The sequence below is a fragment of the Heteronotia binoei genome, chromosome 16 (assembly GCF_032191835.1).
Source record: "Heteronotia binoei isolate CCM8104 ecotype False Entrance Well chromosome 16, APGP_CSIRO_Hbin_v1, whole genome shotgun sequence".
In the NCBI taxonomy this organism is placed as follows: Eukaryota; Metazoa; Chordata; class Lepidosauria; order Squamata; family Gekkonidae; genus Heteronotia; species Heteronotia binoei.
Window position 1 is genome coordinate 8850265 of NC_083238.1, and position 26968 is coordinate 8877232.

At 44.7% G+C, this 26968-nt stretch overlaps 1 protein-coding gene across 1 annotated transcript in view; it reads left to right on the forward strand.

Annotated features, from left to right (window-relative positions):
- The window catches only part of KYNU (kynureninase), a 202514-nt gene that overhangs the window by 71166 nt on the left and 104380 nt on the right, over positions 1–26968 (forward strand). The window contains exons 5-7 of the mRNA XM_060257263.1: positions 5408–5469; positions 9197–9268; positions 23227–23301. Coding sequence (XP_060113246.1) covers positions 5408–5469; positions 9197–9268; positions 23227–23301 — 209 coding nt within the window. The remainder of the gene's footprint in view (positions 1–5407; positions 5470–9196; positions 9269–23226; positions 23302–26968) is intronic.

Below are 26968 nucleotides of genomic sequence, written 5' to 3' on the forward strand. Positions count from 1 at the left end.
TGCTTTCAAAAGAAAGAACTTTACAAAAATGAAGGGAATAGTAAAAATGAAGCTGAAGGGGAAAAACAAGAGAGTCAAATCACTAAAGCAGGGGTGGCCAACGGTAGCTCTCCAGATGTTTTTTTGCCTACAACTCCCATCAGCCCCAGCCATCGGCCATGCTGGCTGGGGCTGATGGGAGTTGTAGTCAAAAAACATCTGGAGAGCTACCGTTGGCCATCCCTGCACTAAAGGATGCTTGGAAGCTATTTAAAACAAAGCCAATTGAAGCCCAAATAGAATGCATTCTATGGTTTAGGAAAGGCATTACCAAGTCTAAAAGAAGGCCTGCATGGTTAATAATGCAAGACAAGAAAACTATAAAAAGTAAAGAGGCTTTTAAAATTATTTTTAAAGGAAGGTCTGTGCCAATGAATTGACCAGGACAGACCACAGGATCTGGCAAAATAAATGTAATTCAGTAACTAGGCATGCAAAAGGAGATTTTGAGGAGCAGGTTGCAGTACATTTTCTAAACACACACAACAATATTTTGTTGCTGAGAAAATAAGATTCTTCCGTTGCCTCTTGTGTTATTGTAGGTGAAGTGTGGAACGTGACATCAGTATCTGCTAGCCTCTGCATGCACGTTTTGAAACCTTATTTTTAGGAGTTTGATTTCATTTTTATTATTACTTAGGATGCTGGGTGGTCTCTACAGCCTCCCAAAGCATTTCTCTGCGCTCAGGTCAAAGTCGTCATGTAACTGAACATCGCGAGCATACAGACTTGATTCAAAAGTCCCAGCTTCTTTTGGTTTCCTTGCTCTCAGGATGAAACTGCCATCATATTTTTCCTGACCCTACTAATGAAACTTGATAGAAATATTGCCACTGAAATTGGCACCTGTTTTTTTTTTTGTCTCAGTTGAGTATAAAAGACGTGAACATGGTGTATGACATCAAAATGATTTAAAACAGACATAAAATAAAATTGGAAAGTTGCCTGAGAAAATAGAAAGAACTAAACTAGCTTAAAACATTTTTTTTTAAAAAAATGTACCCATACATCCCTACTAGTAACATGAGACCGCCCCCCCACACACACACACACTACTGATCTCACTGTAAAAATATTATTTCATGAGTCATGAACGTACACTTGTTTATTTTGTTTCTGAAATGTCATACATGTGGGGGAACCTTGGGGTGATCCTGACTGTCTCACTTTCAATGTCACAGCTGTTGCCAGGTCTGTGTTTTATCATCTTCAGCAAGTCAGGCAACTTGTTCCCTATCTCTCTTCCTGGGACTTAGCTACAGTGATCCATGCAATCGTCACTTCCAGGCTGGATTACTGTAACTGCCTCTATACGGGGCTGCCCTTGAACTTGACCTGAGAACTCCAGCTAGCGTAGAATGCTGTGGTGTGGTTACTGAAGCTGTCGTCTGTGCAGGCATGCATTCATAGCCAGGGGTACACCAACTGCGCTGACTACTGATTGAGTACTGGATCCACTTCAAGGTTATCATGCTGACCTTTAAAGCCCTATGAAGCCTGGGACCAGCATACCTTCTGGACCGTCTCTCTTCATATATGCCCTGGAGAGCCTGGCACTCTGCAGACCAGCATCTACTGTTAGTCCTTGACCCAAAAGACATCCATTTAACCTCATCCTTTTCTGCCTTGGCCCCAATCTGGTGGAATGCATTTCCAACTGAGATTCTTGCAGGACTTGTTACAGTTCCTCAGGGTCTCTAAAAAAAACAGAGCTGTTCCACCAGGCCATTGGTTGAGGTTGTGGATGCTTCCACCATCTTGGTCTTCCCTGCCCTTAGTAGGCCTACAGAGGCCTACTATCCTTTTAACATCTAACAGGAGGTGTATTGGACTCCTCTGCATTAATACCAGTTTCTTAGCTGCCATCCTGTTGTATTTATTTGGTTTTAATGACATATGTATTTTATTTTATTTATGTTGTAAGCCACCATGAGTCCATCATGGGATAAGGCAGGATATAAATGCTACAAACAAACAAACAAACAAACAACCAAAAAAAGGGCTTTCAGCCCAGCCTGAGCCCTCTCGATCTTTGGGCTGCAATAATGTGCCCAGTACTTTCTACCATTTCCATCCACTCTGCTGAGGTGAAGTCAGTCTGGTCCTGATCAGGGTAATTGGCTTGAGAACCCTGTTCATTGTCTGAAGAACCAGATATTTGTAGTGGTTCATTCTGTGCAATCACCATTCCTCTCGGTATTCCCACACAGTTGGATTTCAATCAGTCACCACAACAGCTTCTTGTTCTTTTATCCGCTAAGTGGAAAATGATATGATGCCATGCCTATTCTTTACATTTCAATTCCCTGTGTTCGTGGGAGCTTTTTGAACTACCTCATGTGAGAGAGAAAGGAAGCAGAATTAGTATCTATTTTTTTTTTTTTGATCTAGAAATATATCTCTTCGCCTTCATAAATGCTGGTCCTAAAAACTTCCTTCTTTGGAATTAATTTAAGTTGCAGTGGCTTTCAAGGTGGTCAGTCACAATGTTTTGGCCAACCACCTTGCTGATGTAGGAGTTTGTGGGACTGTCCAGAAGTGGCTCTCCCCATTTCACCAAAGCTGGGGACAGAGGGAGGCCCTGGGAGAGAGGGTGTCTCCTAGGCACACCTTGATAGGGAGATGTCTTCTCCCTGGTATCATTTAACATATACATACACCCCCCCCTTTCCAAGCTGCTACAGAGTTTCAAGATGGGTTGCCATTGATATGCTGATGACACCCAGCATTATCTGTCAGTGGGTGGCCAGCCAGATACCATCCCAGCCAACTTGGTTCAGGGATTGGAGGCAGCAGCGGGATGGCTAAAGCAGAGCTGTTTGAGACTGAAGCCTTCTAAGATGGTGGTTCTGTAGCTGGGTCAGGGAAATGCTTGTGCGGGGCCCCAACTCCCAACTCTGGATGGTGTGTCATTGAAACCGGTACCTACCATCTGAAATCTGGGGGCGATCTTCGCTGACGATGGAAGCCCAGGTTTCCAACATTGCCATGCTGCCATTTTATCAACTACGCTAAGTTAGGCAGATACCCCTCTACCTGTCTGGCCCCAACTTAGCCACTGTAATCCATGCAACAATCAACTCCAGGCTGGATTACTGCAATTCACTCTATATGGGCCTCTACTCTTGGGGCTGACCCAGAAACTCCAGCTGCAGCAGAATGTAGTGACTCGGATTCTCATGGGGACCCTGTGCACAGCTCATATCTCTCCTGCGCTGTGGGAGCTGCATTGGCTTCCAATGAAGTACTGGATCACGTTCAAGGTGTTGGTGCTAACCTTTAGGGCCCTTAATGGCCGGGGACCCACATACCTTTGGGACTGCCTCTCCTGGTATCCCCCTAAGAGAGCCTTTTTCTCTGGCGACCAACATTTGCTGGTGGCCCCGGCCCAAGAGGTATCTGGCTGTCCTCGACCAGGGCCAGGGCCTTTTCTACCCTGGCTCCAGCCTGCCAAATTCTATCCAGGCCCTGCAGAACTTATTACTGCTCCACAGGGCCTGTAAGGCAGAGCTGTTCTGCCAGGCGTTTGGCAGAGGGCAGCTACAGTTTCATCTTGGCGCTCCCACTTCCACTTTTCACTCATTTTTTCGGTCTCTTTTCTTTTCCTTGGCGTTGACTGATATGGCTACCCTCTGGGATTTGTTCCTTAAGATATGCCTTGAGAACATAACAGATCTCTTCCTTGGAAAAGGATATTTTGCATCCTCTTTTTTTTCTGTTTGTTTAAACAATATTTTGTTGGATTGAATTGCATTTTGGTATCTTGTATGCCACTTTGGATTCCCATTAGGAAGAAAAGTAATGTAAAAATGTCTAAAGCAAGTAAAAATATATACAGTATTTGCTGGCGCATAAGACTACTTTTTTGCCCTGAAAAACATGCCTCCAAGTGGGGGGGTCGTCTTATACACCAGGTGCACTTCAGCTGGGATAGACATAGCTGCCCATAGTGGCCTTCCGATGCTCGCCCGGTGCCCATAGTGGCCTCCCGATGCCCGCCCACCTCATTCTACATACTGTCCAGTATCGCGCGGTATCCAGCGCGGCGGGTCATCAGCGTGGCTGCGGCGAGCATCAGCGAGGAGACAGGGGTGCCAGCCTTTTCGGCGTGACCGGCCCGTTCTGCTTGGCGGGAAGCAGCGGCGCTCCAGCCCGCCCTTTGTCTACACAGAGCCAGTCACAGGGAGATGCAGGGGCGGGCCGGATGTTCTTTTACCTTTTATTTGGTGTGTGGAAGGTGTGCGGAAGAGGGGGTAGTCTTATACGGCGAGTATATAACAAACTCTATATTTTGAGTGGAAATGTTGGGGGGTCATCTTATACGCCCAGTCGTCTTATACACCGGCAAATACGGTATTTCTCATTAAGAGTACTGCATCAATATCAAAGTGTGCTGGAAAAATCCATTTGTTGGGTCCATTATTTTAATTGGGCGTTTTCGCACAGGGCTTACCCCGGAGCCACGTCCCTCTTCACCGCGCAGCGTCTGCGTGGATTTCGCACCAACTGCTCCGCAGAGCCGCGAAGAGCCGCGGCTTTTGCATCGCAAATGTAAACTGGGTTTTGGCGGTTTACATTTGCGACGCAAAAGCCGCAGCACTTCGCGGCTCTTCCGGGTTCTGCGGAGCAGTTGGTGCAAAATCCGCGCAGACGCTGTGCGGTGAAGAGGGACGTCGCTCCGGGGTAAGCCCTGTGCGAAACCCCCATTGTTTAATTTATTTCATTTGACAAGAAAATGTCCTGATGTGACATCACCCCATGGGTCAGTAACAACGGTGCTTGCGCAGGGGACTACCTTTACCTTTTTACAGCATCCTTCGTCAAATTTGATAGTTCAACTGCTTCTGATCATTTTCTCTTCCAAACCAGTTTTATGCCCGCTATTATGATGGTTTGAATAACTGTCCAGCAAGGTCTCTTAGTTTTTATTAAGGATACATTTTAGTTTGACACTACTGCAACCATTTAAAAAATAGGTGATTGGCCCTAATACAATTTGGTCTTTATGGGGGAGGTACATTTAATGGCAAAAGCACACCATTGCTGATTTTGTCAAAGGTGTTAATGATAAAAAACAAATCAATAGGTAAGAGTGCAAGAAAGGCATTGCTGCCACTTCCTTATCTGCTTTATGTGACACAACAGACCTGTAAAAATAAATATTTTCCCGTCAAAGTGCTACACTGAGCCAGACCGTAGAACTTTAAAAAAAAAAAAATCTCTTTGTGGTGACACATCAAACATGTGTTTACCTTCCATTCATTAGGGAGACATTGACTAAGAGCCATAGCTTTGGGTTTGCACATCATTGGAAGAGACCTTGACAGGACAAACAAACCAAAAAGACATCTGTGTTATTGCTTTTCAGGGGCTCATAAAGAAGAAGTAGCTTTAATGAATGGCTTGACAGTTAATTTACATCTCCTATTGGTAAGTAATAAGAGCGTAAAAATTGCCTGGCTGGATTTGGCCAACGTCTGTCTAATCCAGAATTCTGTTTCCAGCTGTCATGCTCCTTTATAGTATAATCCTATGCAGCGGTGTTTAAGTCAAAGGGGCATAACAGACATTACAGCACCCTGAAGTTCTGTGAGTGGTCACCATGACAATTTTAGAAAATAATTTGACCGTTTAAAAATGCAACGAGGACACAATGCTGGTTGAATGGGTGACACTGGGGGAACCCGACAATCTTGTTCACCCACCACACACCTTTTCAAGTACCAAAATAGACAATCAGGATCTGGCCCTTGCAGCATTTCAAATACTTCCCTAAAATAGCGGCAGCCACAGGTCAAATCCATAGCTGCTGTAACGTCTAATTTGGCCATTGATTTCAGTAGGACTGCAATGTCAGATGTTCACAAGCAGGGAAAGAAGTTGTGGTCTTTTTGTCATGTTGCTATTCTGGTATTCAGAAATATACTGCCTCTGAATATGTAGGATCTTTGAGCCGTCATGACAAATGTTGATAGAATCATACTCCCTAAATTTGTTTAATCCCTTCAAGAAAGTCAGTTATGCTTTTGGCCACCTTTACATTTTGTAGCAGTAAATTCCACAACGTATGCATTGTCGCTTGCTTTTGGTAGTTTTGAACAAAGGAGACTATAGAGAGCAAACTTAAGAAGGTCTACTCTGAATCCTACTCAATTCTGTTTGGTGGGGCTTACTCCCATGGAAGTGTTCTTAGGAGTGAACTTCATCAAGCAGGGATGTCAAACTGAAATGGGTTAAGAGAATATGTAAAACCTGGCCCCACCCTATCCCCAGGGCCGGGAGAGTCCAGTCCTACAAAGGTGGTAATGGTACCCATTACCTAATGACTTCTCAAAGTCACAGGGGCTAAAAGCCCCATCGCTCCACAGCTACAACCAAGCAGAGTATTTCTTTAATTAACACTCAGCATTTTTGCTAATATGAAAATCTCCCACCTGAATCCAGTTCCTCACTAGTCCTCAGAACGGAGATGACCTGCACAGAGATAAGACACACTTAAAGGACCACGGGTGTTACTACAACTGTTTTGTAAGAAAGCACATTCTACTTATTATCCCTTACTGATCATAGACGAGAGGAGGGATTAGCTATTCCTTCTGAATACCTGAGGATATGCCTCAAATTCAGCAGGAGCTCACAGGAGCACAGCTCCTGAACCTTTCTGAGGGTTCCCCCTTTTCCTCTCCACCTACCTTGTCCATTGAATAGAAGGTGCAGCTGCATAACAATCCCTGGATTAGGAGAATGGGTAGCCAGCCAGCCACCAGGGGCTCTGCCACACCCTCAGCAGCCCTCATTAACCCCTGGAGAAGCCCACACCACCCTTTCTCCACTTATGTTTTTTTTGGGGGGTAGTGGGTGGCTTGCTGGCTTTTTTACTGTGGGGAGAGCTCCGGGCAAGCAAGACCTGCTTGGGCTGGTTGGATCTCTAGCCAGCCCAAGCAGGCCTCACTCGCCCGGGGCTCTCCTTTCTTGCAATGGGGTGCTTTTGGCTGAAGGGGGGGGTGGCATATGCTAATGAGCTCTACCACCTATTTTTCTACAAAATGACCCCTACCTGGAGACCACACCCCAAGTTTTACAACAATTTAAATCTGTCAGGTTTGGCAAACAGAAATCAGCAGTAGAATCAACTGTTCGTTTCAAAAAGAAACCACTCACAAACAAAAACTTAAGACCCATCATTTGAGTTCTTGTTTCCCCAAATCTCTTAACTAGTGTAATTGTCTTCCCCTAATGAGCATTCTCCTCCCCACCCTGCAAGCCTCCTGAAGTATCCTTTAGCAGACCTTTCTGTGCATATAATGCTTTCTTAATTTGCTATCCATACATTTTTAAACCAGAGCCCTTATTTTTTTTCAAAAACTGGATAACTTAAAAGTTTGTATGTCATATGAAACTCAGTGATTCCAACTTCTTGACTTCAGAAAAGGAATTAATTCCTGTTTTACATCTCAAATGTGTAAAATAAAAAGAACATATTAGATGTTTGTGCTAATACTTTAAATTTAAAGCATCCCACTGTTCATGAAGTCACTTAAAGATAATATTTACTATAATTCTTTAGAAGGCTCATGTGTACTATTATCAGGGCTTTTTTTTGTAGCATGAACTCCTTTACATATTAGGCCACACACTCCTAATGTAGCCAGTCCTCCAAGAGCTTACAGGGCTCTTAGTACAGGGCCTACTGTAAGCTCCAAAAGGGTTGGCTACATCATGGGGTGTGTGGCCTAATATGCAAAGGAGTTCCTGCTACAAAAAAAGCCCTGATGAACTGTTTAAAACTATTTTTCTCAGTTCCTTTAGATGGAATATGACATCTTCGGGGGGGGGGGATTACAAATGCACTGCATTTATTTGCACCTGCTGATGTGATCTTGAGTCAGTCACAAGTTCTCACAGAGCTGTTCCTCTCAAGAGCAGTTTTTGTCAGAGCTCCCTCAGCTCCACCTACCTCACAGGGTGCCTGTTGTGGAGAGGGGAAGGGAAAGAAGATTTTAAGCTGCTCTGAGTCTCCTCCAGGTAGTGAATGGCAGGGTATAAATCCAATCTCTTCTTCTACATGGCAACTAACGTCTGCTGTAATTCCTTGTCTATTCATTGAATACCTTATCTATTAGTAAACAGTAAACTGTTGGATTGGAATCCTCTGGTTTACCTTTTAAAGAGGTTTATTTTTGGAACCATTAGGTAGCAGAGAACTGAGCATCTTGTAGAAAATAGTTACTTGTGAGTGACGTGCTCTCTTGCTCAAATCTAAACTTATTGGGTTTTGTCAGTCACTTGCATGGTCGCTGGTGTGGTGCAATTCTATCCACCCCTACAGCAAATCTCTTTCTGTGCTGTTCCCAGGGTGGCATGACTCTGGCCCCCAGGAGCAGTGTGTCTGGCCCCCAGGAGCAGAGATTTGGGTTGCAGCAGGAGGAGGAAGTAGAGAAGTCATGCTCTGGTGAAGGAGATCATTCTTCCAGCAGGCATTTTCAATAGGATCCAAGCCTTTGCTTTCTCACATACAGTTTGCTTTCTCTCATATTGGAAAATTTGTGGAAATATTATGAGTCCATTACCTGCTTTTACTGACATGGGAGGGTCTCCAGAATTCTGTGTTATCCGGGCTGCTGAAAGCCGTACTGCTCTATGCTTTTTGATGCATGTACTTATTAACGTTATTTATATTATGCTTTCCAAATAGATTTTCGCAAAGCAGCCAGCAAAGTATGTTTCGATAATATCGATAAGTAATTATCGCTAGCAACTGTTAATAACAGAATTCAGAAACAATTATAAAAAAGGAAGCTGATTAAAATTTCTTCCCAATAGCAATCACAATGGAACAGCATATCAGTCTTGCAGAAAAACTAAAGGAAGAAATCAGCCATCCTAAAAACCCAAATAAAAAGGTAGTGCCTGGATGACAACAATAAGGATACATCAGTCTCCAGGGGAGGATCTTCCAGAGAAGTGTAGCTACACCTGACAAGAACTTGTGTCCAGTTAGCTCCTTCCTCACCTCAGATTTGGAAGGCCCTAGAAGAGAGTGGATAAGATTGTGATCAGTGTGGATTGTGACTCGTGTGGATTGTGTGATAAGTGTGGATGTGCTGATCAAAGTTCCATTTAGATACAAACTTTAACCCACTTTTTTTTTTTACAGCTGTCTTTCTTTAAGCCAACCAGAAATCGCTATAAAATCCTGATGGAAGCCAAAGCTTTTCCCTCAGACCATGTAAGAAATTACTATTGCACCATATTTATGTTAAGTAATTGTGTGTTTCAGAAAAATCCCAGCAATCTTATTTGACTATTTATGAGCTAATCCTATACAAATAATGGTACAAGGGCATGCACTTTTCAGCTTGACGTTTTTTACTGAACGTGTCTCTATACTTTTTGTTCCAATAAAAACATTGTGCAAGGAGACAACATTGATGTATCATTCCTTTCAAAGACACTGAGCAAGCGGTTGGCCTAAATCAACAGCAGGTTGTAAATGTTTGTTAATTCTTGTTGCTGTTTTACTTTATGAAGCCAAATCAATACGAAGCTTACAACATTACCAGTTTTATATCCCTAGACAGATAGGGAAATGCGTGTCCATGGCGCTCCAGATGACTAATTCAAACATCGTTTGTGAGCTCTAAAATGAGACAATAGTCCATGCATCACAGATTTATTTCAGCAAATTAATCTCCAGATTTGTGACACCCTGCTACTTTATCAAACTCAGTAAACACTTGGAAATTGATGAGGAACCTGATCGCCCAGGCAGTATGAAGATCGCTCTGAATATCGCTCACATAGGAAGCAGCCGGGAGCCTTTCCAGAGGGCATTGTTGACATTGCAACAAACATGTGATTCTTTCTTTGTGTATTACATAGGATATAGAGAACTTCCTCTGTGGAAGATGCTGCTTTGAGAGCATTTTTATATACTCTCGGCACTCGAGCAGCAATAAGTGTTGCACAGTGCTCAGAATGTGTTATTCCCTAATTAATGGACCATTGTGCTTCGGAGTGCTGCATAATTGTACCAGCACCAGTGACAGTGACATTGCGATGCAATCACCCCTTTGTCCCCATCCCATACTGTGCTCGGTTTGCCAGGAGAAACTCACACAGGAGCTGAAACTAATTAAGTCCTTTTCATACACAGTCCTGTTGGGGCTTCTTTTTCTCTGATGCAATCCCATGGTGTTGGAGGCTGGGTGTGAAGGATACAACCATGGAAACAGAGCTGATTGCATGGGTCTTTCACATCTGTCTCAACTTGCTGGGCAGAGTATGTCTACTGCATGAGAAAGACTTATACAATCTACCTGTCGCCATAATTGTGCTCTCAAATGAAAACTTTGTCCATTTGATTTATTTATTTATACTTATTAAACAAATTTCTATGCCACCTTTCTACCCAAGGTGGCAAACATAAAACACAAACATATTTCAACATTAAAAACATTTAAAATAAATTATATATACAGCAATTCAATAAATACATATAAACAGATGTAGCAGCAAAACCCAGGGAGGATGCCAATAACAGCTATCAAGTTTATGCCAAACAGAACCAAAATGTCATCACCTGCTAGTGGACGACAGCAGTCAAACAGAGACAGACTAATCTTCCTGGAAAGGGAGCGCAAAAGTTTTGGTGCCACAACCAAGAAGGCCCTTTCTCAGATTGCAATCCATCTAATCTAAAGTGGCAAGGGCGCTCAAAGCAGGGCCTCTGAAGATGACTGGAATGAACTAGTAGGTTCATATGTCAGATGATGGTCAAGACTTTCAGACTTGTCTTCACAATTTGCATTATGCTTAGCTGCTGAGGTAGCTTCACTTGAGATGTCTCCATCCTCTTGTATCCATGTTCAGATTTTGAGTGATTCTGTATTAGCTTTTGTCCTGGTCTTGTTCTTGGCTCTCGAGTTTGTGAGAGGCAGGGAGCAAGCAGGAAACACACAGACCTGCTCCAGAGATGCCAATGCAGAATCCAGGGGCGTTTTCACACTGACCTTAATCGGCAGCGACGTCCCTCTTCACCGCGCAGGATCTGCGCGGATTTCGCACCAATTGCTGCGGAGCACCCGGAAGAGCCGCAAAGTCCCGCGGCTTTTGCGGCGCAAATGGAAACTGGTTTTTGGCGGTTTCCATTTGCGCCGTGGGACTTTGCGGCTCTTCCGGGTGCTCCGCAGCAATTGGTGCGAAATCCGCGCAGATCCTGCGCGGTGAAGAGGGACGTCGCTGCCGATTAAGGTCAGTGAGAAAACGCCCCAGGAAAAAAAAGCCACCATGAGGAGCCCCGCACAGAAGGGAGGCAAGTGCTAAATGCAGAATCGGTCTTTCTCTTTATACGCCAAGCTTTCTCCTGCTTCATCATCCAGGCCTTAAAAGTGAGGCAACAGTATGACTATCCTCCCTTTGTGGGCCAGATGTAGCCCTAATTTATGTTCAGATCCCCACTATTCCCTGAAACTCACTGGATGACCTTAGGCACTCTCTCTGCCTCTCAGCTTAAACCATCTCATAGGATTATTTTGAAGATAAAATGGAAGATAGTAGAATAGTGTACACTTCCCTGAACAAAAGGTGTGATAAATATGTACTACATAATCAAAGTACTTGTTCAAAAAAATGTAAAGTCTACTAGGGGAATGTTTTGACCTGTGCACTTAATGGCACACATTAATGGTGGTGGTGTTTTAATATGGTAATAGTTTCATTCTCCTTTTTTTGGTATTTTTTAAAGATTGAGTGCTCTAAGAATCTTGTCTGTGCATAGGCTGCCTGCAGAGAAATAATTTTCTAACTCCATATAACTGAAAAGGAGCCTTTTCCCACTGAAACTGATGCACCAAGAGGAGGCACAATTTCTCCTCAGTTCCTTCTTCACCACCATTATGAGATGATTCCCTTCTAGTTCCATATCCCTAGCTTTTTTTAGTGTTACTCTCTTCTGTTCTTTGGGTTTTCAGACTGTTTCTCCCATTGACTGCAATGCCTCAAAAAAAAAAATGTGCCCAATGCAGCACAAAAATGACAGAGTGGCAAACATTCTCTGTGAGTCTCATAATGTGGGATCTTGTCGCCAGTGTCAGCACTTCACCTGGAAGACATGCAGCAAAAGGGCTTTCTGACTTAAGTCAACCCTGTGGGGAAAAGCCCTGACCATCTCCAATACTTGGGCAACGAAGCAATCTGCGGCATGGGAGAGGACTTGAAATCCAGAATCAGGGTCTTCTGTAAGGTCAGTTCCATCCTTGGCCCCTCCTCCAGCACCAGTCCTGATCACCAGTTCTGTCATTGTCTCAATGGACTGAGTCAGTACCCAGGAAGCTAAGATAAAATCAAAGCATGGACACAAGACTCCAAAGATCCAGAACCTAGACTCTTGGTTCTGATGGTCTCCAAGGACCTCATAGCTCTGGAGGAGGAGGATTCCACACCATTACCACCACTTCATACTCCATCTTCTCACCTCTAGGAACCAGAACATTCCTGTTCCAAGGGGGAAATATCCTCAGAGCAATTGATCTATGCACAGATTTTGAAGAGACCATGCATTGTGCTGTCATAGCCACAATCACCACAGACCATGTCATGGCCAGTCCCATACCCATCGGTTCCATGGTAATTGTATCCTTACACTCCATCCTCCAACTGTGGACAAGTATGAACAATATCAGCCATCAGTTCAAGTGGTAACTTTGACTCCTTTCCATTCTGCTTGTTTGTTTTTGGATGTTCCTAGTCAACAGGCATTAGATTTTGATGATGGGGCCCCCATTAGATCTTGGTTCAGACTTCTGCTGGATCCATCCCCAGGTGAAGTGGTTGGAGATATTTCAGCCATTTCTCTTAATGAGGATTTGTGCCTCTATTCTGAATAGATAGATAGATAGACAGACAGACAGATAGATAGATAGATAGATAGATAGATAGATAGATAGATAGATAGATAGATAGATAGATAGATAGATAGATAGATAGATAGATAGATAGATAGATAGATAAATTTATTGTAATTGTTCTCAACAAAAAGAGAGCAACGAAATGAGGTGCTCTTCCACAAAACATACCAACACATCAAACACACATATTCATATTCATACCATTTAAATACATTTAAACCATTTAAACCATTAAAACCATTTAAATACATCTAAAACAGATAAACATTCATAAAACCATTTAAACCATTTAAATATATCTAAAACAGATAATCCTTCATAACCCTGCATTTAGCCTAACCACAGCACTTGGATAGAAACTGTCCTTAAATCTGTTTGTCCTAGCCTTCAACACTCTATATCGTCTACCTGACGGTAAGATCTCAAATAGCAAATGGCCCAGATGTGAAGGGTCCCTTAGGATCATTTGTATCTTCCTTTTACATCCCATATTATACAGATCCACCAATGAGGGGAGAGAACATCCACAAATCTTTTGTGCTCTTCTCGTCACTCTTTGGAGCACCCTTCTCTCTGCTTCTGTGCAGCTCCCAAACCACGCGCAGAGGCAATAAGATAAAATGCTCTCAATGGAACTACGATAAAAGGCAACCAGCAGACTCCCTGACAGTTGTAGTGATCTTAAGAGTCTTAAGTAGTATAGTCGTTGCTGGGCCTTTTTCTCTAGAGCTTAAGTATTTGCCCCCCATGATAGATCCTGTTTCATGGTAATTCCCAGAAACTTCCATTCTGTCACCTGTTCTACCATAACACCATCAATAAACAACAGCTGGATGTCCAAACTATTCTTCCTGGATGGCCAAGTGACTTGATATGGACTTTAGGGCATCTGACTCAAAACCAAAAAGTAAAATTCTCAGTATCGTCTATACTGAAGCCCATGCATTGTTTGCTGTTCCCATGCTAGAGGACATTTTAGACCTCATGATGACAGTTGGGGAAAAGCTCTCCATCAAAAAATACATCAAAAATATTGAAAATAGGAAGATAGCCCTTTCCTGTTCACTCATCTGGAGAGCAAGTTTGGTGTAGTGGTTAAGTGTGCGGACTCTTATCTGGGAGAACCGGGTTTGATTCCCCACTCCTCCACTTGCACCTGCTAGCATGGCCTTGGGTCAGCCATAGCCCTGGCAGAGGTTGTCCTTGAAAGGGCAGCTGCTGTGAGAGCCCTCTCAGCCCCACCCACCTCACAGGGTGTCTGTTGTGGGGGAGGAAGGTAAAGGAGATTGTGAGCCGCTCTGAGACTCTTCGGAGTGGGGGGCGGGATATATATCAGCTGTTTTTCTGAGATCATATGTCAGGCTATCTAGATCTTATTGCAGAAGACAAGTGGTATTGGGCCAGACTCTTACAGGAACAAGCAATGAAACTCTCCAAGCAACACATGAATGAGGGTCAACATGCTCTTGTGCACTGTTTGGGTTAGGGTTGCTAGCCCCCAGGTCCCAGCAGGGGTTCCACTGTTTTTGGGGGCTTCGATTCACCACCAGCCAGCTGGCCAGTGGGGGAAACCCCACCCCTAAACAAAGACATTGCAATGTGACATCCCCCAATGTGATGATGTCACCTCCAGGTGATGTCATTGCACCAGGAACATCACATGGCAACACTCAGGATTCCCCCCCCCCAAAAAAAAAAACTCTATGATTTTGAAGCCAAAAATCCCATACATTGAATATTGAACATATGAAGCTGCCTTATATTGAATAAGACCCTCAGTCCATCAAAATCAGTATTGTCTACTCAGACTGGCAGCGGCTCTCCAGGGTCCCGAGCTGAGGTTTTTCACACCTACTTGCCTGGACCCTTTTTCAGTTGGAGATGCCAGGGATTGAACCTGGGACCTTCTGCTAACCAAGCAGATGCTCTGCCACTGAGCCACAGTCCCTCCCCATACAGTTTTTTCCCCAAAACCAGACTGACATCATCACATAGGGGATTTCATGTGTGATATCCTGCCTACCCCCAGAATGCCCCTCCCCCAAATTCTCCCACTGTGATGGCGAAAGGACTTGGCAACCCTAGCTTGGGCCATGGCCTCCTCTATCATGCTTTGAAAGACATGCATGGCTAAGATAAACTGCCTTACACCCTGTACCAGGGCCAGAGTTGGACCTGCCATTTGAGGGCTCCCTGCTGTTCTCACCCTGGCCCAAAAAAAGAGCAACAGACAGTGGAATCTCTTGGTGTCACAATTTAGGCACCTCAGCAGTATAAATCTCACTACATGCCTCTCTCCTCTTTCCACCATCAGTCCCAAAGATATCCCAGGTACATAACTTCACACTACTCATCTCAACAGTCTTTCCAATCTTAGACCCAGTGCAGATTTAGAGTCTCCAGAACTAAGTCCAGGCAATCTCAATTGCAGTCCCCTAAAGAATGCCACAAGGAACAAAAGCAGCTATTCTGATTAGTGGAGGAGACATTACACTCCCCACCATTCTTTGTAGATAGACTGGCCCCCTTCTAGGAGGAGCTCCATCACCTCTGAATCTTGGGTCTTCTCTGCAATAAGAGTATAGGATTGACTTTGTTAGACAACCTCCTTGTACTTTGCCCATTCCTTTGGCGTCTGCCCCACCTGAACCTCTATCACTTGCTTTTAGGTTAGCCAAGTCCCTCTGCCACTGCAGCAGGGGACTCCTATGGTACCATAGAGTTTTATCACAAACCCTAGAGCATCCCCAGCACAATGTGCCCAGCGCAATGATGTCGCTTCCATGTGATGTCATTGTGCAGGACATGTTGCGTGATGATGGGGCTCTTTGGGGTTGGGATCCCTCCAGCAGCCTGCTCGGGGCCAGCAGATTGGGGGGCCCCAAACTGGGGGGTCTTCCACCCCTGGCAGGAGCTTGGCAGCCCTACTTGCTTGGCACGACCTCTTGCAAAAGGGTGCCATGCAGCCAGCCCCAATAGAGGACCTGAATGATGGGTTTTCCTCTAGATACTTTCTAGTCACAAAAATGAATGGAGAGGTTTGACCCTCCTGGACCTCAGGGAACTGAATGAGCTTGTTACTGTTAAAAGTTTAGAATAGTTTCTCTCCCTGTTATTTATTGTTCACTCTCTTGAATTAAATTCGTGGTTTGCTGTTTAGGACCTTAAAGACACTTATTTTCATGTGACTATCCACCCCTTGCATAGAATATTTATTTCCTTCGTATGTGCAGGCAGGTGCTTCCAATATATGCTGCTACTTTTGGGCCTGGCTACACACCACAAGTCTTCACCAAATGCATGACTGTGGTAGTGATTCACCTGTTTTAGGGGTTGTCCTATATTCCCTTATCTGGAGCATTGGCTAGTAGTTGGTTCATTTGCTTATGAATTTCAGTCACACAGACTTAACTTTCAGGGTTGGGACTGGCTGTTCATTTTGAAAAATCCAACCTTCCTCCACCCCAGTGTGTACAATCTATTGGGTCAATATTAGACGGTGCGGAGGGCAGGGCAATTCTGCCCCTTGAGAGAGTTTCTGCCCTAAAGTCCTTGGTTTCCAGATTTCAAGCCAGGTGTTTCCATTCCACCTAGGAGATCCAGAGACTGCTTGGCCTTGACCACAGCTGTGGTTCTTGAAGCAGTCTATGCTTGTAGCTGCCACCACTTCCTCTGCAGTGAATTCCACGTGTTAATTACTCCTTGAGTGAAGAAGTACTTCCTTTTATTCATTCTAAACCTACTGGTTATTAATTTCATTGAGTTCTCATGAGTTCTTGTATTGTGAGAAAGGGGGAAAAAAATCACTTATTTTCTGTACCTTCTCTACACCATGCATAATTTTGTAAACCTCTATCATGTCACCCCTCCCCAAGTCATCATTTCTCCAAGCGAAAGAGCCCTAACTTCTCTTCAAAGGAAAACTGTTCCATCTGCTTAATCATTTTAGCGGCCCTTTTCTACACTTTTTCCAATGCTATAATATCTTTTTTGAGGTGCAGTGGCCAGAACTGTACACAGTACTCCAACGGAGGCCACACCAATTTATACAGGGACATTATGATACTGGCTGATTTGTTTTCAATTCTCTTCCTAATAATCCCCAGCATAACATTTGTCTTTTTTATTGCCATTGCACAGTAAGTCAACATTTTCAGTGAGTTTTCTCACTGAAAATTTCCAAGATCTATCTCCTGATGGGTCTCTGCCAGTTCAGACCCCATATAGTTAGGATTTTTTGTTCCAATGTGCATTACTTCGCACTTGCCCATATTGAACCTCATTTGCCATATTTACGCCCACTCGCCCATCCTCAACAGATCCCACCAGAGTGCCTTGCTATCCTCCCTGGTTCTCACCACCTGTCATGAAACTACACAGGCTAACCTTGTAAGTCCCCAGGGCATGAGCACACAAGTAACCAGTCTGATGGTTTTTAACATTATATATTTATGTAATTTATTGAAAGGAAAGTTAGTAAGATTACATCCCACAGATTGTCAAAAGTCACACAGAACACAAAACAATAAAGCTAGCTTATGCTACCTAAGATTTTCAGAAGTCGGTCAGGCAGTGTAAAACCTACATCCTAGAGCAGGATGTAGGTTTAGCATAGACTATGATTTCAGCAATGCTTGAAGCATAGATTCAGGCCTTTCACTTATGATACAGCCAATCCTCCCAGAGCTTACAGGGCTCTTCTGACAGGGCCTACTGTAAACTCCAGGAGGATTGGCTCTGTTGTGTCCTAGGCTCAAATGGGAGAACTGTTACTTTTGGAGGGAACTGTTACTTTTGGAGGGAAGCCGAACAAGCCAGAGCTTGAACTCCACACCAGGGTTCCAGAGAAGGCCTAAGCGTGCCCAATGAGGGGAAGGATTGAAACATAAGCAGCCAATCAACATCCAGGCTCATACTTTACCCTGATAGGCCCTTAGGCCCTGTAAATAGCCAATCTGTGTAGATAGTTAAGGACCAATCAGAAAGGGGCAAGAATTGTATAAAGGAGCGGGAAGTTTGAACAGAGCTCAGTGTGTGTGTGTGTGTTCCTGAAGTAAAGCTTGCTGAAATCACTCTCCGACTCTGGTCTCTTACTGCGCCGACCCCAGTACTTTACAGGCTCCATCAGGGGTGTGTGGCCTAATGTGCAAAGGAGTTCCTACTACAAAAAAGCCCTGCCTGCAAGAATAGGCCCCACCTGTTACTTTTACATTAACCCTTGAGAGGAGGCAAGAATGATGCTTCACTTCACACCACATGAACTACATAGTCTGATCTGCAAACTTGGACACTTCACTATTAGCCCTCAGCTCCAAACCATAAATGAACAACTTTAATCATTAATTTAATCATTAATGAACAACTTTAAAAGCACCAGACCTAGTACAGAACCTGTGGTACCCTACAGCTTACCACATATTTATTATTTATTTATTATTTATTACTTTAAATTTCTATCCCGCCCTCTATGCAAGCGGACTCAGGGCGGCTAACAACATACATTTTTTTACAATTTAACCAATAAAAACTACAATTTAAAATTATTTAAAACACTTAAACATTAAAACATTCCCTTGCATTTTTGGTGCTGTATCACTATGATATAATTTAACATAAATATAAATGTAAATGGTGATCATGGTACTCTGTAATGGTGTAGAGTGGCAGCGCTCTCCCAAATTAGGTTAGATCTCAAAGGCCTGTCGAAACAGTTCGGTCTTACAGGCCCTGCGGAAGGTGGAAAGATCCCGCAGGGCCCTTATGGCCTCTGGGAGAGTATTCCACAATTCTGGCGCTGCCACCGAGAAGGCTCTGCCGCAACCTAGCCTCCCTTGGTCCAGGGATGGACAACAGATTTTTTGTCCCTGAACGCAGTGCTCTCCGGGGAACGTGTGGGGAAAGGCGGTCCCGCAGATAGACAGGCCCCTGACCATAGAGGGCTTTAAAGGTCCCTCTAGATAGATGGGTGGTGAACCTATGTACTGACCACATAAATAACCACCCATCTATCTATATGTCTAAAGATCAAATCACTAACTTTCAAGGGCCCCCCTCCCTGCCAGCCCAGGAATAGTTCCTTGGTGCAAAAGGATACCTGTTCAGCAACTGCAGAAGAAGCCGCTTCCAAGGGAACATTCCCACTTTCATCAGTGCAGTGTCCTTGACCTTCATGCTTCCTGACAATGGTGAGGCTGCCATTCTTAAAGTGGGACACATTTAACAAGTCAACCATCTATGAGCCTAACTGACTGTCTTTGCTTCTCCAGGTCAGCTACCTTGGCCTCTAAGGTGCAAATTCATTCCCTAATAACCAGAAGTGCCTTGCACTGAGCATACACCCCTAACTTCTGACCAGTTGGCAGATAGTCAGACATGTTACACTCAGTACAATACACTGGATAGCTCCCAACTCCCTGCTGGCATTCTACCTTCATAATTGTTTTTTGTTGTTTTATTTTAATTCCTCTTTTTAATGAATTTTCTATTTTTGTGGATTTATTTGTAGAAAATCTGCTTACCTTATTAGGGACATGGATAGATTAATTCCATTACTTCTTCACCCTACTACTGAACTCATATGTCTGCCAAACTCACCTGTTTATTCCCTCTTTCCAGACACTTTGTTACTGGAGCTGAGACACTTATCAGTAGAGTGGGCCTGCTACCTCACAGAGCTGATGCCTGGGCATAGGAACCCTAAAGAAATACCTTGGGCCTAAACTCCACCCCCACACTGGAGACAATCACACTGATTGAGAGCTAAACAGTAAAAGAGGATGAGACTTTGCTTGATTAACAATAGGTTGTGCTGAAAGGAAGATGCTCAGACTTCCTCTCCTTCTCAGGCCACCTTTTACTTGTTTAATTTCAGATGTTAATTTAGACCTTCTAGGCTTTGATTAAAGATGACTCTAGCTGAATAGCCTCAGCAAGGTGGAACCATGTCCCTTTCTCTGTGTGCGGAGGCCACAGCCGTTTCAAAGTGGGCAGTGTGAGACAATATCCTTCTTCAGGCCATCCATATTGCCAGTTCCAACAACCAGACTGCAGATACGCTCAGTAGGATAGGCTCACTACATCAAGAGTGGTCACTGGGGGACAAATATCTCCAACCTGTTTTTCATCAGTGGGGCTACCCATCCATAGATTTTTTTTGCTACAAGGCACAATGCAAAAATGTCCAGTTTGCAGCATTGGGAACGATCCCACTTCCCTGTGGGACACCTTTCATCCTCCAGGACAATGCCTTTTTCTAAGCTTTCCCTACTATTCCACTTCTGCATAAGTCCCTTTTGAGGATCAAGGTGTATGGCACTCACTGCACACTGATTGTCTGTCTCTGGCCTTAGCAACCATGGCTTTCCATATTAAGGGATTTGTCACAAGGCAATGCCTTTCCAGAGGAACACAGCCTGTTACACAGAGGTTCTGTTTTCCACCACAATGTGTCCAGGCTACAATTATCTGCTTGGATTCTGAACCCTCCTTCGGCCTTTCCAATAATACCCTTAAGGGTACTGTGCAATGCCCATAAATCCTCCACTAGGAGGTCATATCACCAGAAGTGGAGGAGGTTTGCAATCTGGACTTCCCAAAGGGACCATTTCCCATCTTGCTATTCACTACTCATCATTGTCGATTGCCTATATATTTTTTGGCCAAACCAGGCTTATCCCTGCCTTCTATTAGGGTTCATCTGGTAGTAACCTCTGCTTTCCACAAACCTGTCCAGAATCATTCGGTATTTTTCCATCACCTATTCAACAGTTTCCCAAGAGCTTAGCTAACCTTTTCCTCCACCAGTCAATCTTAGTTTCCCAATGGAACTTATCTCTGGTGTTAGACCAGCTCATTCTTTCCCTTCAAACCCACGGTGGCCTGCCCTATGCCTCTACTATGCTTCTATTATCTATTAAGTCCTGTTTTCTCATGTCCATTGCACCAGTGAGAAGGGTGGCGAGTTAGTTGCACTCCATTCTGACAAGTCATTCTGAGACCCACTGTTGCTTTTCAACCTAAGGTTGTCTTAGACCTCCACTTGTCTTAAACACTCAATATGCTAGTATCCCCCCCAAACTCCACCACAAAAGCAAGAAAGAACTTTATGCATTCTGGATGTATGTGGAATTTTAATATATATATTTTATATGGGCCTCAGGTTTTGTACAGGGATTTGCAATTTTTTTTTGTCACACTGTGCCATGTAGAAGTGGGCCAGCTACCTCACTAACTTTATCACATTGAATTATGAATACTATTTAAAAAAATTATCTACATGCCAGTGTCCCATGTCCATTATTGGTACAGCCCCACTCCACCAGGACCCAAGTGTTCTCAGCTGCCTTCCTGAGAAGTGTTTCACTGCAGGACATCTGTAAGGCTGCAGCATGGTCCTCCTTGGAGACTTTTATCCAGCACTATGCTGTTGGCATCAACACAAAGCCGGGATCCACTGTGGGGCATGTGGTCCTGCATTCCCTTTTTGACTAGAATGCTCATACCTGCCTCCAGGTTAGCTGGCTTGTTATTCTCCTGATGTGGGATTGCGTGGAAGATTGATGATGAAAACAGGGTTGCACTTTCCTGTAACTGTTGCTCATTGAGCTCTTCCATGCAGGCCAACATTCCTTCTCTCCTGCCCCATTGTGAGCTTTTCTTTCATTTCTACACGTGCTGTTTTTACTCTGGTGGCTCAGGAGGGACTGAGGAAAAACAGTGTTTCTCCCCTTCCCTCCCATAGATTTTAATGGGAAAGGTTGTGTTATGTGCCTTTTCAGTCTTATAGAACTAGAACATTCTTTCTCTGCACCTAGCCTGTGCCTGCATAGTCCCAGTGTTTGTTTGCATGGAAGAGCTCTATGAACAAAAAGTACAGGTAAATGCAACCCTGCTTGTTCGCATTGGCCCATCCATGTTGCAACTCTGTTTCATTAATAGTATATCCTCACATGATAATCAACCACAGTTTACATCTAAGATTGGATTATTGTTATGATAATTCTGAAAATAATTCAGACTGAATTACTTGCCTTCAGAGTATTGAAACAGGACCAGTTTTTTGCTTGATCTGAAATAGCAATGCGACTGCATTGGTTCCTTCATTTAGTGACCATATATAGGCACAGTGAGTGCATAATGTTGTACAAGAATCATTTGGCATGCATTTATACCAGTTCACCAGTATCAAGGACATGTGAACACTTGTGTACTTATCAAAGATTTCAGGTTTTCATGGCTGGTAACATCATTAGGGTTTGTAGAGTCTTTCGGGATCAAGTGCCGTGTTCTACTGGAGAAAGTTTTCCTTCCAGACGTTTCGTTCTCAGCTACGGAGAACATCCTCAGTGGCGTTGCAGCCGGAGCAGGCGCTCAGACCTTCTTGGCTGCTGCGCATTGAGTGGGGCCAGGGCTGCTGGAGAGCTGCTATTTCTAGGCTGGAGGGGGTGTGATGAAAGGGCAATTGGTTTGTGGATGTGCCTATTGTTTGGTGGGGCTTCCTGGAAGGGTAGTGATAAGGAAACTGGCTGTTGAATGTGACCATTGTTCTGTGTTAATTGCTGGGAGGGTTGGAAGGGGTTTGAAGATAAGGAAGATGGTTGTTGACTGTGCTGATTGTTCTGTGGAATTTGCTGGTTGTTCTGAGACTTTCTGCAATTTATAGTCTGTAGGGTGTTTTGCAGAGCTGGGTATCAAGATAGGTGGATGAAAATGCCTTCTTCCTTTCTGTTAAAATTGTGCTGGTGTTTGTAAATCTCAATAGCTTCTCTGTTCAGGCGAACTTGTATACTTAATGCACAATTTCTATATGTGGGAGTGGCCTGTGTTTCATCACATTTCCACTGATCTCAGTAAACCATTTTTTTCCACATAGAAGCCGCATTGGAAGAGTAAATCTCTGACATTAGCCGTGTGATCCATATGAACTAGCTGAGTTCCTAAGCAAAAATCCCCCCACCTTCTTTCCCCTGCCTCATATGTGTTAACAAACCATACCACAACAGTGTCAGGGAGCAGGATAAAGAGTCGCTCAAAAGAACCACAACTCTAAAAGCACTGAAAGAAAAGGGCCGAACTATGTGGATCGAGTGGCTATTGCCTCAGCAGAACAGCAGTTAGAGGAGCTGGAACAATTTTGCAATGACTTCTCTTAACACCCCCATCCTTCCTCTTCCACTTCCACAAGTCCTGGTGATTATAGCTGTAGATGTGGAAGGAAAGGTTTCCTTTGTTTGTTTGTTTTCCCATCTGCTCACTTGAAACAATCTATTTTGTTTTACAGTATGCTGTTGAGTCTCAGCTCCAACTTCATGGGCTGAATGTGGAAAGGAGCATGCTTCTGATAGAACCACGAAAGGTGTGTAAAGGGTGGCTTATCAAACGTTATTAAAAACGGAGAATGATCCCATTATATTTATTATCAGTGTTCTGTAAGAAACCAGACTTTTTAATACTTCGTGCATCTGGGTAAACACATAAAAGCAATTCATTTTTGTTGTTGGGATATTTTCGTATGTCCAAACTGCCTTGTCTTTCTTTGTTACATGGGAGAGGCACATCTTGGGGCACACTCAAAACAAGAAATGCCTCAAGGGAAAAGAAGGGATTAGCTGCAGTACTGCAGTCCGAGCTCTCTGCTCACAACCTGAGTTCGATCCCTGCGGAAGCTGGTTCAGGTAGCCAGCCCAAGGTTGACTCAGCCTGCCATTCTTCCGAGGTCGGTTAAAGGAGTCCTCAGCTTGCTGGGGGGGAAAGTGTAGAGGACTGGGGAAGGCGATGGCAAACCATCCTGTAAAAAGTCTGCCATGAAAACATTGTGAAAGCAACGTCACCCCAGAAGAAGAAGATATTGGATTTATATCTCGCCCTCCACTCCAAAGAGTCTCAGAGCGGCTCACAATCTACTTTACCCCCCCCCACACACACACAACAGACACCTTGTGAGGTAGATGAAGAGATTGGATTAATATCCTGCCCTCCACTCTGAAGAGTCTCAGAGAGGCTCACAATCTCCTTTACCTTCCTCCCCCACAACAGACACCCTGTGAGGTAGATTAAGATATTGGATTTATATCCCACCCTCCACTTCGAAGAGTCTCAGAGTGGCTCACAATCTCTTTTCCCTTCCTCCCCCACAACAGACACCCTGTGAGGTGGGTGGGGCTGGAGAGGGCTCTCACAGCAGCTGCCCTTTCAAGGACAACCTCTGCCAGAGCTATGGCTGACCCAAGGCCATGCTAGCAGGTGCAAGTGGAGGAGTCGGGAATCAAACCCGGTTCTCCCAGATAAGAGTCCGCACACTTAACCACTACACCAAACTGGCTCTCCAGTTGGAAATGACTAGTGTTTGCGCAGGGGACTACCTTTACCTTTTTAAATGAAATGTGCATGAATGAGATTTCTTCTAAGTGCTATGGTTATCTGAACTTCCTGTACTTTGTTCGTCTGGAGTGTGATGACATAGACCTCCAACACAGGCTTCAGTGTGGTAGATCCATTACATACAGTGCTTGCTGATGTCAGCAATTTGCAGTATTAGTCTATTAATTCCTACCTAGTACAGAAGATAATTTGATGTGGATTCTCTGCCAAAGTGTATGTGCCACACTGTCACAGTCATCTTTTAGCATAGGAAGTGAGCCTCCCCATATAATCCTCTGTGAATGTAATAAATACATCCAGGTGGGCAGCCGTGTTGGTCTGAAGCAGCTGAACAAAGCAGGAGTCAAGTTGCACCTTTAAGACCAACAAAGTTTTATTCAGAATGTAAACTTTCATGTGCTAAAAGCACACTTCTTCAGACGAGGGGATCAGGTACAGTGGGCTGAAATGCCTGCAGTTTGTTGATTAACTGATACAAAGCTGGGATCACAGCAAAAAACTTGGGTCGTTTTCGCACTTACCTTATTCCGGAGCGATGTCCCTCTTCACCGTGCAGCGTCTGCGCAGATTTTGCACTACTTGCTCCGCAGAACCCGGAAGTCCCGCGGCTTTTGCGTCGCAAATGTAAACCGCCAAAAAACAGTTTACATTTGCGACGCAAAAGCTGCGGGACTTCCGGGTTCTGCGGAGCAAGTAGTGCGAAATCCGCGCAGACGCTGTGTGGTGAAGAGGGACGTCGCTCCGGAATAAGGTAAGTGCGAAAACGACCTTGGTGTAGTCCATTGGCACCCATGGATCAAGAAAATAAAATCTTGCCCCGCTGCTGAATTCCCACCCATTGGCCTCCAAAGTCCTCAGGGAGTGGACTGTGGGCTCACCCAGTCCCCTCCCTCCCTGAGGCAGCCAATCCCCCTCCCCGGCACCCGACCATGCCCCTCACCCCATTCTACAAAAACTGCTCAGACCTTGCACAACTCTTTAGGCAGGACACACAGCACAGGACTCTGACTTGGAGCTTCCTGCTGTACAGACTTAGAGCGAGGGATGAGGCACTTGAGTGGTGGATGATACACAGAGAGGGCACTTAATACGACAGGGTGAGCTTTTGGACACGCAAAGAAGAGAGTGAGGTCTATGCTCTGTGGCTAATTTCTCCCATTTCAGAATCCCAAAATGTACATGATCTTTGAGGGCTCAATGCACAAGGGCACTCACACATGGACAGGTAAACACGGACAAGCACCCTAAGCTTGCCTCTCCTCTACCCTTGTTTGAGGCTGGATGTCACGGCAGTGTCTCCAGAACTCAAGCCCGGCATGGAGCTCAGGCGTGGGATGGCATAAGCCATGGCTAGGGAGGGAGTTTGGTTCTTAAAAAAATCAAGAAGTAAGAACCTACTCCAAAGTCTTTGATGAGTATTCAGAGATCGTTAAGGTAACAGAAGTTACTTTCAGATCAGCAAATCTTATCCCATCTCTTTGTATTTTTAGTTTTCAAAACTTAACTGCCACAGCCTCAACATGCCATGGGAAAACCTCCCCAGGAAATTTTCTGTCAGATGGTCTGTCCTTTGCCTGGTTCCCACCCTCAGCAGGGTGCAGGGTGAGTCGGGGGGGGGAGGGGTCTGGCAGCTGCTCTGCTTTTTGTGGTGAGCCAGCTCAGCAACTATCCCTTTAAGTAATTCCCTTGCCAAAACACAGCCTTGGGCCACAGCTGCCATGGCTGATGGATTGCAAGCAATCCAGGAACACTTCAACCCAGGACAGGTGAATGTGAGTTGACTGGTTCCATCATGTGCCTCATGGAGGGTTGCCTTTGCCCAGGGCTGCCTTTGCTGACCTTGTCAAGACAGGGCATCTGTGGCTGAGGCTGGCATGGAACTCCTGCCTGGTTGCCATGGATCTGCTTCACTGTCTTGCAGGTGGAGATTCAATGGAGAGGCTCCTGGGTGTGGCAAGTCCCACCTCCCCACACACATACTCAAGAAGATGAAAAAGAAGAAGATATTGGATTTATATCCCGCCCTCCACTCTGAAGGATCTCAGAGTGGCTCACAATCTCCTTTACCTTCCTCCCCCACAACAGACACCCTGTGAGGTGGGTGGGGCTGGAGAGGGCTCTCACAGCAGCTGCCCTTTCAAGGACAACCTCTGCCAGAGCTATGGCTGACTCAAGGCCATTCCAGCAGGTGCAAGTGGAGGAGTGGGGAATCAAACCCGATTCTCCCAGATAAGAGTCTGGACACTTAACCACTACACCAAACTGGCTCTCCGTCAGTTGTTCCAGCCCTCCTCTTGGAGTGGAGCCTCACACCCAGCAAGCTTACCTGAGTTCCACTTGGAATGCTGTCCTACTTAGGTTACTGCTATGCCAGCCAGCCTCAGTCCCTAGAGTTTAGGTGAATGGTGGTGTCACCCCTTAGCATGGATTCCGGTGCAATAAAGTCTTTGTTTTGGCCCAACTTTGTCTCTGCTGCTTGGTTTCTACTACATCACCAGAGCTCCAGCCCACTCCCCACCCCATCTGCCATTCCCCCTGTGGGGTGCCTGAGGAATGTCTAAGAGGGAGGCCTTGCTTACCTCACAGGCTTCTGTGTGATGGGGAGAGGCCTGGGCGAATGTGCCATCTCATCATGCTGGCTA